The sequence below is a fragment of the Triticum dicoccoides genome, chromosome 2B, assembly GCF_002162155.2.
Source record: "Triticum dicoccoides isolate Atlit2015 ecotype Zavitan chromosome 2B, WEW_v2.0, whole genome shotgun sequence".
Taxonomy (NCBI): domain Eukaryota; kingdom Viridiplantae; phylum Streptophyta; class Magnoliopsida; order Poales; family Poaceae; genus Triticum; species Triticum dicoccoides.
Window position 1 is genome coordinate 152,901,469 of NC_041383.1, and position 14,494 is coordinate 152,915,962.

The 14,494-nt window shown below is 45.5% G+C and overlaps 2 protein-coding genes and 1 long non-coding RNA gene across 3 annotated transcripts; 1 reads left to right on the top strand and 2 right to left on the bottom strand.

The window, feature by feature from the left end:
• The first annotated feature begins 1,123 nt into the window (after nt 1–1,123).
• On the top strand, nt 1,124–8,993 carry LOC119362700. The gene is made up of 2 exons (XR_005173610.1): nt 1,124–1,305; nt 8,731–8,993. It is a non-coding gene; the product is annotated as an uncharacterized LOC119362700 (long non-coding RNA).
• Nucleotides 1,317–6,153, bottom strand: LOC119362698. The gene is made up of 2 exons (XM_037627940.1): nt 5,065–6,153; nt 1,317–2,494 (listed from the first exon to the last, which is right to left on the bottom strand). The coding sequence occupies exons 1-2, from the start codon at nt 6,148–6,150 to the stop codon at nt 2,078–2,080; spliced, it is 1,503 nt and encodes a 500-aa protein (XP_037483837.1). The 5' UTR covers nt 6,151–6,153; the 3' UTR covers nt 1,317–2,077.
• A 2,544-nt stretch (nt 8,994–11,537) lies between the features above and the next one.
• Nucleotides 11,538–13,771, bottom strand: LOC119360705. The gene is made up of 2 exons (XM_037626230.1): nt 12,207–13,771; nt 11,538–11,957 (listed from the first exon to the last, which is right to left on the bottom strand). The coding sequence occupies exons 1-2, from the start codon at nt 13,659–13,661 to the stop codon at nt 11,538–11,540; spliced, it is 1,875 nt and encodes a 624-aa protein (XP_037482127.1). The 5' UTR covers nt 13,662–13,771.
• Nucleotides 13,772–14,494: the final 723 nt, after the last annotated feature.

A 14,494-nucleotide genomic window follows, 5' to 3' on the forward strand; every position in this document is an offset into this window, starting at 1 on the left:
GGTCCAAGCACGCCATTTATTTTGACACAAAAAGAACTCTGCTGTAAAATGGATAAAATCCACCCTATCCATTTGCTCCCAAACCCTCGAGATTTTAACATTTCAACTAGAATCCCAGTTAACTCGGTCATATGCTTTCTCGTAGTCTGTTTTGAGGACAACCCCCGGTTTACCCGATTTGTGGACCTCATGTATAGCTTCATGTGCCGTAACTACACTCTCCAGGATGAATCTACCTCGTACAAAGGCGGTCTGACAAGGAGATAACAATCTCTGCCCCAAAGGGAGACCCTGTTGGTCATGGCTTTACTAAATATTTTTATAGAGCAATTACTCAGGCAAATGGGCCTGAACTTCCTCATGTGTCTGGCGTCAGGCTTTTTGGGAATAGGAGTAACGATAGAGTAGTTGAGTCTTTGGATGTCTAGGGTCCCACACTCAAAGTCTCTCATCAAGGCCATAAAGTCTAGGGTCCCACACTAAAATAAAAAAGATAGTCCATCGGGCCCAGGAGCACCACTGTCATGCGATCCCATGATAGCCTCCTTGATTTCCTCCTCCGAAAAAGGTTTCTCTAATAACTCATTTTCAGCATCAGTAACAAGCTCATCCGCAGACCAAAAATGGTTGCCCAGGTGGATGTTAGGTCTTGGTTTAAAACCAAAAAACATTTTATAAAAGTCAGTAGCTACCTCCAACATATCCCTAGTAGAGTAGACAGGTCCATCAGAGCCCTCCAGCACAAAGAGGTGGTTTTTTCGTCTACGTTGGTTAGCCACATCAATTGCAATGTCGTGACATCAGTTTACATATCTTGACCGTTTGTATTCGACGAACTTCAGGTCTTCAGCACATCACCATTGTCTAGTGTTTTTTCCATCAAAACTTGAATTATTCGCAAAAAATAAAATAAAAAATCAAAGCTTGAAAGTTGGAGCCATACGGATGGACGGCCGTGAATCTTCCGAAGACAAAGAAGCGCGCGCAGGTTTTGAATGGACGGCATTAAAATGGGCCGCGTGACTGGCTTACGCGTGCGCAGAGGGGCCCAAACGGCTCGGCACATACGGCTCCTCCCCTGTTCGGCCTTACCCCTAAAAAGATATACCCTTCAAAAAAAAAGGAGAAAAAAAAGACGCATCACTGTACGGGGCTTCCTCCTCCTCGCCGATATTTTTCAAAGCAGTGGCCGGCAGCGACGGCCGCGCCGATGAGCCGGATGCGGCGCGCCTCCGGCTCTCCGGAAGGGCTACGAATTGCTCGGCGGTGTGGAGTCCCAGCTTTGAGCCCCTTCTAATTCGACAGGTGCACTCGCCTTCTCGCCTCCGGTTAATAATCCCCTTTTTGTCTCCGATTGATCTCCGGCCTGAGGCTGAGTGCCGCCGGAGCTCCGGGGGTCTGACGAACCTGGAAGCGGCCTGGTGCTAACTCTTCTCAAATCGGGCTATGCATTGTAGACATAGGTCTGTTCAGTTCGTCAGTTCGTGGTTCTATGAGATGGGTACTCTGTAGTGTTCAGTTAATGGCCAATTTCTGATCTAGTAGGAAGCAGAAATTTTCTGGTTTCGAGTAAACGACAAATGTTAGCGTGCTATACTACATAGTGCGTTCTTAGTTTAAAATCGTTTGTGGTAAGACCCCTCGCGTCCATGACTAAAGTGGATGGTTCTTTAGGATCTGGACTGAAGTGGTTGCCTCGTGAGTGCTCAATTACCACACCATTTACTAGTGCCACACAGTAGCCGTCATAAGGCATAAAATTAAAAATACGATGAGTTGGTGTTGAAGCCTCACACCCCGACAATGCACAACTACCATGACATTTCAAATTTATTCACAAAGCAGATTTATCATCTTTCATATATCCATGATCCTACAGCACTAACACAGCCATTATTTAAGTTACCCGCATCGTGTCTTGGCACACAATGTCTACTTGTCAAGTTTCATGGGATCTCCTTGGATTGCAATGGATAACTCACCACTCTGGCGAGCAAATGGTGAGTCCCAGTATAGACCAGTAGTAGAATATCTTCTAAATGCATGCTCAGCTGACACTTCTGATGCCTCGTAGCTATTAATGGCCCATCAGCTCTTTTGCTCTAGCCACAAGAGCGGATAGAGGTATGCTGTGCTTCATGAGTCCTGCATCACCCAAGAAGAGCCTGTAGTTTTCAGCCTTTGAAGGTTTACGCTCTACCATTAACAGTGCTTCCATCATCTGACAGTTCTTGAAACAGCTAGCGTTGACCAGATTGAATTCCATCATGTATATGGCATGTTCAACTATCACCCTCCTGATGCCAGGATAATGAGCATTGGGTATCATATTTGAGTTAAGTGCATTGACAAGTCTCTTTATAAATCTTTCCTTAATCTGACCGTGCTCAAGCTCTCGCGCAAAGTCTTCAGGAATGACATTACATATTTGTGAACTAAGGCCAACAAGGACCTCTAGTTCCGCACCTTCTGCATCCATTATTCCTTCCATCACCTGTAGTGGAAATAACTAAGTTGTGTAAGCTATGATTAAAAATTAGTAGTATTTGCATCTTTTTAGTTAAGTGGTAATCCATGTTGATGCAATTTATTTATTTTGTTGTTTTACCATTTTTTAGAACATGCAGAAGAGCTGTGTATCATGTCATTAAGATAGAGAAAAGAACAGAGAGGGGGCAGAAAGACCCCTGCTCCAACCACATGAAACACACACGCAACACCCACAGACCCTGAAGAAACTAGCAAAGAAACGCCACACAAACAGAAGCACATGATCGGGATGCCCAGGGGGTGGACTAAGAGTCCTGGGTGAGCGACCTTAAGAGCAGCTCGCGGAGTCCCCGGGCACAAGCCAAACACCATAGCGCACTCTCATTTGCTGCAGCCTGTAAAACCAAGAAGACACATGGGCTAGCTCCATTAAATGCACAATGGTTCCTATGCTTCGAAATCTCCCAAACGCCTAAGATGATGAGAAAATTAAGCCCTTTCTGGAATTCCTTGGGGACTCTTTTGCTTGCACTGAACCACCAGCTTGAGAAGCTAACTGCAGTAAGCTGGGGGGCAAGGGCAGCCAAGCCAAGCCTTTGGAGAATTGACGACCAAACCTGTCGAGCGAAAATGCACAACACAAGGATGTGTTGCATTGACTCTTCCGCCTGATCACAAAGAGGGCAGGCCACAGGGTGTGGTAGTCCTCCAACAACGGTTATTGATGGCAAGCCAAATAAAAAAACTTACTACTCAAAGGAGCCCAGCTTTTCCAAGGCGCAAATCTGATAGACCCGAGGAAGAAAGCATTGTAAGAAGACTTGCTGGAATATGAGCCCGACTGTGTGAGCCGCCATCGGTGCTGGTCAGGAATTTCTTGTTGAAGGATCAGACCGCCCACCATGCCCCAAATATGCAAGTATCCAATTAGGACTTGTACAATGAGAGCTCCTTTAATGCCCGCAACAATCTGCGATTATTCAAAGCTGGCGCAATAGTCCGATGCTTGACAAGTCTTTTTTCTTTTGGAAGTAAAAGGTAGAGCATTCTCTACCTTATATATTTCAAAACAGGCCAAAAAAGGCCTGGATGACCAAAGGTCAATTACATGATAAGCAATGTGAGTGCCGCACAACCTGTGCAGCTGGCCATACCCATGCCTCTGAAAGAAAATAGAAACAGAAAACCGAATAGGTAGACGGGAAGAGGATTAAGAGAAACGACTGGCCACTGTGTGAGAGTTAGTTTATCTTCCTGGCTCTTGGCTCGGAAGCTCCAAAGCCTGAGGGTGTCTGAGGCTGATGCGGCAACATACGTGTCAGTCCAAACTTTCCTGCAGAATACACACGCGTTCCTGGCGCTCCTTACTGTTACTGCACATGCGGCAATGAATATGTGCCATAGATGGCCTTTTTCTTCTTGCTTCCCTGGAATGCACAAAGTCACACACGTCGATCGAACTGGGAGCAAGATCAGGCACCTTGGCCTTCGTCCAGAGTGCCGCGAAGCCTGGCAACACAGCAAGATGTTAGAGATAAACTCAGATACCGGCAGAGATCGCAGCCATCAAGGGGCAATAGCATGCCAATTCTTCCTAGGCATATTATCTCTGGTGTTCAGCCGTCCCCGAAAAGCAAGCCACAAAAAGATCCAATGTTTTGATAGAATGATATGATACCAGACATAGCGGCGTGTGGCCAGGAAATCCCTCTGAATGTCAAGACTCTGCAGAAATAAGTAGTGGTCACCTCTGAGTCTGTCAGCGACGGGGACCTATGGTCACTGCGTGTGGCAACTGGCTCAATGTTTTCTAGGTTGTTGAGAAGAATCTGCAGCTCATGCATTGCCATGGTGTAAAGGTTAAGGTGCAGCTGTATAGCCCAGCGACCATCGACAAATTGCGTATCAACAGTGCAGCCTTTGCTCCTAGCGAAGGAGAATCGAGTAGGGAAAGAGTGGAACAGCCTGCCATAGCCTGACCAATCGTCCCAACCAGAAGGAGATCCGAGAACCACTCTTTTAGAGATCCGCTTGAATAGGTTTGGAGCCAACTTAGCAATTGTTCTACCCTGCAACCAGGGATCAGACCAGAACATGGTGTTGCCCATTGCCAATAAAAGTCTCCACAGCAACACGGAACAACGCTTGAGCATTTTGTGGAGCCTGGATGGGTAATCCAGCCCATGGTTACGAGGCCTCTATTTTCTGCAGCCTGAACCATCGGATTCGGAGTGCCCACCCGAATCTTGAACATTCAGATTACTAAATATCATGGCATGAAAATAAAACTTCCATCAATACTAAGAGCAAACACCTATATGCATTTGCATGCACACTTGCAAAGAGATGTCCACAGTTAGAAAAAAAAGTACTCCCTCCTTTTCAAAATAAGTGTCGTGGTTTTAGTTCAAATTTGAACTAAAAGCACGACACTTTGTTTTGGAACGGAGGGAGTATGTGCTAATTTTCCACCAAACATTGTGAGAAAGAAAGGGTTACAAGAACATGTGTAAAAATTAAGTTGGACAATCCGCCTCGAACATTGCACTTCTAGTTTAAATTTGAAGGGCTCACCCGTCGCAAAATGTAGGAGACTTCTTTCAGGTTTGATTTGTGAATCTCACTTCGATCATACACATATATACTCTGCAACAGGCTTGATGCTACATACCTGTACCTCTCACCCTGGATCATAACTGCGAGTTCCTTCATGAATTCATAACCTGGTTCCGCTAACATAATCAGACAGTTATTTTCACTCTCCATTGCCAGTAATGCTAGTGCTTGCCCAGCGATCATTTGTAGCAACCGATCTGAATCTGTACTTAGCTGTGCACCTTTGCTGACAAATGCATGCACCAACCTGCTAATGATTACTCGGGTGTGCCCAATCTCCTCCTTTATATTTTCATCCACGGCAAGGTTTCTAAGGAGTTCTGCTGCTCCCATCCTAAGTTCTTGGCTGCTCCCACCCTCATCCCAGATTTCTGTAAGGTTGCTCCAAAGGAAGGGATTTTCTGCAATTTTCTGACGCAAAGTTACACCAAATTTCCCTTTAGTACTCGCAAGTCTTGCCAGCAGCTTCAGCGATGAACGTTTCAGCTGTGTCTTGTGTGTCTCACTAATATTTGTCATGTCAATATTGTTGCTTGTGAACTCTACAATCTTTGAGATGAGGCCAGTTGCTTTGTTGATTTCTATACAGTTATCCAGATCAAAGCTAGCAAGCTTTTCAAGAATCAACATGCCCTGTACAGGGAGGAGATCCGGGTCGGTTGATGGCTCCTCCTCTGGAACAGACCAACGTTTTGTAATCTGTCTCCAGCATCTAAGTATATGGATGTTTTGTTCATCTATGTTAGCTGGCTCCTCTCTCGGAATCAAACAGTATAGTGCCATCTGTTTCAACCATTTAAGCACTGGGGAGGTCTGCTTGTTCCTGCGAACTTGCTGAATCACGTTATCTTGTTGTGGCTCAATGCTAAGAATGTCCAAAAGAGGATTCTTTATATTCTCTTCATGAACAATGTCCAAAAGTGAGGCTATGAGCTTCACCGCCCCAGGGATAGGGATAACTCGAAGGTAATCAGCGAGCTCGGCTGTGACCTTCGCAGCAAATGATCTAATATCCTTATCCACTTCACTTGTCCAGCCCAACATGTTGATCAAGCAGGTCACTGTCTTTGTGTAAGTGGTGAGTTCTGATATGGCTTGAGTCTTTAGGGGCTCCTTTTTCAGAAAGCTGTGTAGCATCTTAAGCCCATAGAGTTGCATCTTGGCTGAGTCTGACTTTAAAGAATCGATTGCAAATGTAATGAGGTTGGTCTTTTTTGGAGCAAGCATAGCACCTTCCATGCATCTGTCGAAGGTATATGCATAGTACAAATTGACATATTGCACTCCTGGGGGACCTCTAAATCCAATACGACGGATCAGGGATCTTCGTAGAATGAATGAGAAGATATCCAAGATGCCAGCAACAATATAGAGTATTCCTTGACCAAGCACCATCACATAAAAGATTTGGAGAGATCGCATAAGGTTCGTCTTATCGCCTTGTTCATTGTCACTATAGTAGTCTTGTGGTATATATATAAGACGCCACACTGCCAGCCCAATGCGCAACGCTGCTGCTGGAATCTGGAGGTTGCCAAATGACATTATAATTAGAGCAAATATGTTGAATACGATAATCCCAAGTTTTGTGTAAACATTATTGGAGAACATCAACATGACTGCCGCAGCAAACATGCACAAGTTTGGAATAACTCGATGCCAAAATGCTATTTTGCTGCCAAGAGCCCGATCTGCTAGCTTGATGGTACCTGGGAACCGCAGCCTGCTGATTGTGAGTAGGAGCACTACCACAAATAGTACCAAGAATACTATGCACTTGGCAATGGAGCTGAATCTTTGAATGTTGAGATCTTCATCGCCCCTATACAATAGAGAGGGACAAAGCAGTAGGATTGCAACCATTGGGCCCCATAATGATATCGTGGGGCGCAGTGGGATTGCAGCTTCTGGACATAGAATTGCGCCAATCACAAGTACTGCCACTGACAAAGTCAGTATGTGTATTGCTTCATATTTGGCCCATACATCATCAATGCTAAACAGAACATTGAAGTGATATATGAGCAAGATCACCCCGTTCCAGCCAAGAGACCTGAAAGCACCTCTCGTGCGGAAGAAAAATTGGTAATCCAGCCTGTTACTGTGGCCAAACATCCTGAAGTACATTTGTATATGGTATAGTTAGAAAAAAAAAGAAAATATACAATCAACAATTGGATTGCGGCATGCTTGTATCAAAAATTCAAAATTGAACTGACAGCTGTGAAATTTGGGACCGTAGAGTACTTGACAAGATTTTGGTAGAGCTCTAGTCTTCTAGTGTCCAACGTGAAAACTTGAAAAAAAAATACAGTTGTTTAAAGTATTTCAGATTAGAGAAATAAAGTATTTCAGATGGTTTTGATCGGCTTGCCAAGGATAAAAATCACCTAATTTGCAGGCTTGCAACCCACATTCTGGGCCCTTTGCAAAATGGGAAATCATATCTGCTTTGGAACAATATATAATATCTTTTGTTTTTAGTCTATGGAACAATAATATCTGATTGAGTGATGGGCATGTTATGTCCATGTCCGGTCCGCTAATTGCTTTTGAATCCCGATTTCCAGTGGTCTCTAGATTTCGAAAACTCGAATGGTTCTATACAAAAATACGTATTTAATAGAATCCCACACGTATATGTGGAATAGTACTACAAAGTTGCAAAATTTCATATAGAATACATTTATTTGTGATCCGCACAAAAAAATATATTTTGATCTATGAGTGCAAAAAGTAGCACTACTACTTTGTACTCCCTCCGTGATTTGACATACAGTGCAATGCATCCTCCATAGCTGGAGCTGGGTGTTACCTCCTCCCAGAGGGCTCGTACCTGGGTAGATCATGGTGTCTCTTGTGTGTAGCCACTCGGATCTGTCACTTGTATGCCCCTTCGAACAAATTTGCTATCTCTCAGTAGCACCGATTGCCTTCTTCGTGATGATCAATCCTGAGTTAGGCTTTGAACTTGGTCGTACCAAGCCATGGTGGCATAGGTCGGCAAGGGGCTTTGTGGGACCTTTGTGATCGGCCTTGTTGAGGCCTTGGTGTGCTTAAAACTTGGACCCTGATAAATGCCACAAGTGTGGCATGAAGCAATTTCGTCCTAATGTTTTTTGATGGCAAGTTTATACAAGAGGATGGCAACTTTAGTTATAAAGTATGGCAATTTTCTGTTTGGATGACAAGTTTAATTTTTTTTTTCCGGATGACAACTTTAGTGCACAAAACGTCAGGGTGATGTTACATCGTGCCACACGTTAACATTTGGGCAAAACTTTGTATTCGAACCTTCACCAGCAAGGAGCATGATTTTGCCAACAATCAAAATCTCAGGAAAACATCATTGCATTTGTCATGCTGTGTTTGCAGTTCATTTTCCCTATCTCTCTACTACTTGCAAGTTTCACTTCCGCGCTATTACTCTTTTGTGACTTGCTTGTTTAGGCTGTCCTAAGCAACTAGAGGTAGAAAGGCTAAAATTGACCAACTAAAAGGTCAAATTTATTATTGTGTATTCACCCGCATCTAGAACATAATCACGATCCTACAGATGCCGATAAGGGCACACAATTGTTGTTGATGATATGACGGTGTCGTGTTGTGATTGCTTGTCCTCAGGTGATTGACGTGCTCATAAAGCTCATATGAGTCTGGAGCGTGATGTGGAGATCATGTTCTACTGGACGTCAAGCAATGCACAATGATGTGCTGGGATGGTATAGCACGAGGTTGAACATATATGGTTGCACTGGAACAAATTCTTCTAAGGTTAGACATATGAAGCCGATGGCCTGTACAGTCTAGCACATCGACCTAGAGGTTAGTCGGAATAGAGAAGTGTGGTAAGATCCGCGCCGACGAAATAAAAGCGTGATGTTGATCATGACCGTCTTACATACGTGACTACATGCACGCGGCGCAAACATGAGGGTTTTTGCACTTGATAAAGACCATGACACATGGTTAACTTAAACGCCTAAGCTTACGCTAGCTACAAGTCCAAACACAAATCCAATAGGAAGTAACGGCAGAGTTTATTTTGCATACTCACCTCAAGGCTTCTAGAAAAATTGTGGCCGTCGAGACCCAAAAATCCGTGCGGAGGTCGCTGGGATAGCCGCCGAGCAGGACGACGGTCGCCCACGTGAAGGCCAGCGTGCCCAAGGCATTGCCAAGCCTCTCGATCAGCACGACGAAGAGAATGAAGCGATTCAGCCCCATCTCCGGCGCCGCGGCGGCCTTGCGAGCGGGGGGATCCGCCGGCATCTGTACGCGGTGCTCCGTGACGTTCGCCATTACAGCAGCAGCGAAACGAACACTACCACACACGCACGGGTCGTCGACTCGACTCCAGTGAGCCCACAATCTACAGCTGCTTGGTGCCTTGTTGGTGAATCCGGTGTTCTCGGGATTCTCCCCTAAAGTATATCCGCAGACATCCTGTATATATATATATCTCCAGTTAACCGAATGCTATGTGGAAGAAACAAAAGATAAACCAAAGGCCAGCCGGCCGCGAGCTAGCGTTTTCATCGTCCAGACTAGCGAGAGCATAGCTGCGCCTGCGCATGTCGCTGTCCAAGTGTCGAGTGTTGTGTTCAGCCAGAACACTCGACCTGCAGGCTGCAGGCACGTAAACAAACGGCAGATCGAGCCGCATGAGACAAGAAAAGTCGAGGAAATCTCCACGGAGACCTAGCACGCACAGCCTAGTCGAGGACGATGGTCGTTATCCAACTAGTCATCTAAAAGGCGACGCAGTACTTGGTGCTCTCGAGCCGGCGAATGGTCCAAGTCACAAAGATTCCACATGGCCATCGCGTGCACGCCGTGGACTGGAGTCTCCCACGTACTCTAGGCCTGCAACTTTGTAAGCGCATTTTCAAGGCTGACCTACAAATCTGCTCTCGGAAACATGGATGCCGGAGCTGACCATCCAACGCTAACTGCATACATTTCAAATTGGGTTTTGACTTAGCAGACGAAACTCATGCAAACTAGCTGATATTCATCAAAGTTTAGAAAAAAAAGCACAAATCATCTATACATAGCATATGCAAATAAGTCTAGTACAATAATGTCTCAAATTCGATGTCCAACAAGTTTGGGTACAAAAATGGTATGATTGGTGCAGGGCTTTTCACCAAGGCTTTCGAAGACATCGATATGTATGGACGTCCGTGATTTTTCTCTTCCAAACTAACAAAACGCGCGCACTCACGGCCAGGGCGCGACGGCGACCACCAGGGAGCAGCTCGACACACGTTCGTTCCCCGTAGGAAAAAGAAAATCCCAACAACCCGTCAAAAAATAATCCTAACACTCACGGCTGTAGGGTGATCCATTCTCGCCGATTTTTCCTAAGCGGCGGCGGCCGGCGACGGGCGCCCCGATGAGCCGGACGCGGCGCGCGACCAGCCTCTCTGGCAGGGATACGAATCGCGGGGCCGTGTGGAAGTCGCGTCCCAGCTTTGAGCCCTTTCTGATTTGACAGGTGCACTCTCGCCTTCTCGCCTCTAACTAATCCTTCTTATCTCCGACTGATCTCGCCTGCTCTGACAATCCGGGAAGCACATCGTACGCATACATCGTTTCAGTTCATTGGAGATGGGCACTTTGTAGTAGTTCAGTTAATTGCCACGTTTTAGGAAGCAGAAATTTCAATATTTGTGGTGTTCGAGTAAACCAAAAAAATTTACCATCCTACTACGTGGCGGATTCTTAGTTAAAATAGATTTTGCTAAGCTCCCCTCCATCCATGATCAAATTGCATGGTTCTTTGTCAGGATCAGTGCCATCTACTCCCTCCGTCCGAAAATACTTGTCATCAAAATGGACAAAAAAGGATGTATGTAGAACTAAAATACATTTAGATACATTCCCTTCTATTCATTTTGATGACAAGTATTTTCGGACGGAGGGAGTATTTGGGAAATCAGCAGGATGAACTTAATGAGCGTTTGGGATATGGACTGCAGTGGGTGATTTGTGACTGGTGAGTACTCAATCGCCACACCATTCACTGGTGCCAAACAACCCCCGTTGTAAGGCTTAAAATTTAGAAGCCCGTGAGTTGGTGTTACAGAACCTCACACCCTGATAATGCGTAACTTCCTCGCAAAAAAACGAGAATGCGCAACATTTCATTTTCAATCGCAAAGCAGATTCATCATCTTCCACGTATGCATGGTCTTGCAACACTAAACATAGGCATTATTTGAGGTGTCATCATCATGGCAGGACAATGTCGACTTGTCAACACAGCTTAATATCAACTCCAATTTCATGGGATCTCCTTGGATTGCAATGAGTAGCTCACTACTATGGTAAGCAAATTGAGTCTACAAGTCTCACACTCCCAGTATTGGCCAGTAGTACAATACCATCTGAATACATGTTCAGGTGACACCGCTGATGCCTCATATCTACCCACGGCCCATCAGTTCTTTTGCTCTAGCCACAAGCGCAGAAATAGGTACGTTGTGCTCCATGAGTCCTGCATCACCCGAGAAGAACCTGTACTTTTCAGCCCTTGAAGGTGTGCGCTCCACCATTAGCAGTGCTTCCATCATCCAACATTCCTTGAAACAGCTGGCGTACTCAGGATTACACTCCATCATGCATATGGTATGTTCAACTATCGCCCTTCTGATTCCGGGACAATGAGCAGTAGGTATCATATTTGAGTTAAGTGCATCGACTAGCCTCTTCATAAATCTTTCCTTGATCTGACCATGCTCTAGTTCTCGTGCAAAATCGACAGGAATGACATTACATATTTGTGAACTAAGGCCAACAAGGACCTCCAGTTCAGTCCCTTCTGCATCCATTATTCCTTCCAGCACCTGTAGTGGAAATAGTTAAGCTATGTAAGCCATGGTTAAACTTCAAATATATTGGCATTTATTTAGTTGTGTTGTGTACAACAATATAGAAGTGACAATTGATTATATTTGCCATCTATTTACTTGAGTAGTAGCTTAAATGTAGGAGAAAGAAATTGTTGCACTAGCATGCGTAAATATAACTGCCTGGAGTAAGTTACAATATCCGCCTCTAATATTGCACATATAGCCTATATTTGCAGGGCTCACCTCTCTCAGAATGTAGGAGATTTCCTTCAGGTCCGAGCTGCCAAGCTCAGGTCGAACATGCACACACATATTCTGCAACAGGCTCGAAGCTACGTACCTGTACCTGTCACCATGGATCATAACTGTGAGTTCCTTGATGAATGAGTGTGGTTCCGCTAACATAATTAAGCAGTTGTTCGCACTCTCCATTGCCAGAACTGCCAATGCTTGCCCGGAGGTCATTTGTAGCAACTGAGCTGAATCTGTTCTTGAGAGAGCACTTTGGCTGAGAAATGCATCCATCAACCTGCTAATGATCACTGGGATGCGTCCGATCTCCTCCTTTATATTTTCCTCCATGGCAATGTTCTTAATGAGTTCTGTTGTGAGCTCCCTCAGTTCATGGCTGCTATCATTGTTATCCAAGATCTCCACAAGATTGCTCAAAAGGAAGGGATGTTCTAAAATATTCTGACGCAAAGTTACACCAATTTTCCCTTTAGTCTTTGCAAGTCTGCAAAGTAGCTTCAGTGATGAACGTTTCAGCAGTGTCTTGTGTGTCTCATTACTATATGTCATGTTGGGTCTATTGCTTGTGAACTCTATAACCTTTGTGGTTAGACCAGGGTCTCTGCAGATTTCTATACAATTCTCGAGATCAAAGCTAGCAAGCTTGTCAAGGATTAACATGCCCAGTACCGGGAGGAGATCTTGATCTTTTGATGGCTCCTCCTTTGCATCAGACTGTTTCCAGAATCTGAATATATGGGGCTTTGGTTCATCCATGTTACATGGCTCATCCCTCGGAATCAAACAATATTTTGCCGTCTTCTTCAACCATTTAATCACCCGGGAGCTCTGTTCATTTCCACCAATTTGCTGAATCAAGTTATCTTGTTTTGGCTCAGGGCTATCAATGCCTAGAGGATCCCTTTCTTTCGATTTGTGGGCAGTGTCCAAAAGTGAGCCTATGAGCTGCATTGCCCCAGGGACAGAGACGATTCGGAGGTTATCTGCGAGCTCAGCAAAGACCTTTGTGGCAAATAATCTAACATCTTTATCCCTTTCACTTGTCCAGCCCAGTATGTTAACCAAGCAGGCCACTGTATTCGTGGAGGTGGTAAGTTCTGATATAGCTTTAGTCCTGAAGATCTCCTTTTTCAGAACCTTGTGCAACATCTTAAGCCCAGAGAGCTGCTTCTTGGGTGAGTCTGAATTTAAAGAATCCACTGCAAATGTGATGAGGCTAGTCTTCTCTGGAGCAAGCACAGCCCCTTTCATGCATTTGTTGAAGACATATGCATAGTATGAATTGACATATTCCACTCCTTGGGGACCACTAAATCCAGCCTGGCGGGCTAGTGATCTCCGTAAGACGAATGAAAAAATCTCAAGTATGCCGGCAATGGTATAGAGTATTCCTTGGCCAATCAGCATCCCATAAAAGATGTAGAGAGATGGCACAAGATTTTTCATGTCCCCTACGTTTTCCTTATAGTGGTCATCGACTTTAAGGCCGCCCAAGAGTCCCAGCACGATGCGCAATACTGCTGCTGGAATCTGAAGGTTGCCAAATGACACTATCACTAGGGTGCTGGAATCTGTACGCGGTGCTCGGCGACATTCGCCATTACAGCAGGAGCGAAACGAACACTGCCACACACGCACGGGTCGTCGACTCGACTCCAGCGAGCCCACTACAATATACAGCTGCTTGGTGCCTTGTTGGTGAATCCGGTGTTCTCGGGATTCTCCCCTAAAGTATATCCGCAGACATCCTGTATATATATATATATCTCCAGTTAACCGAATGCTATGTGGAAGAAACAAAAGATAAACCAAGGCCACCCGGCCGCAAGCTAGCGTTTTCATCGTCCAGACTAGCGAGAGCATAGCTGCGCAGGTCGCTGTCCAAGTGTCGAGTGTTGTGTTCAGCCAGAACACAGCACTCGACCTGCAGGCTGCAGGCACGTAAACAAACGGCAGATCGAGCCGCATGAGACAAGAAAAGTCGAGGAAATCTCCACGGAGACCTAGCACGCGCAGCCTAGTCGAGGACGATGGTCGTTATCCAACTTGGGATTTTTTATCGAAAGAGATCACCTGCGCAATCGAATTGCCAGAAAAGACCCCCTCTGAGATGATTTGACAAAAAAGACCCCCTCGGCCGTGGCGGCAGGCGCGCCAGGCGACACGTGGCACCTGCCGCCACGGTGCGAGGCGGCAGCCCCTGCCGCCACGGCATCAGGCGGCAGGCTGCATGGAACGGAAATCGGCTGGCGGGACGGAACGGGCTGGCGCTGTGGACC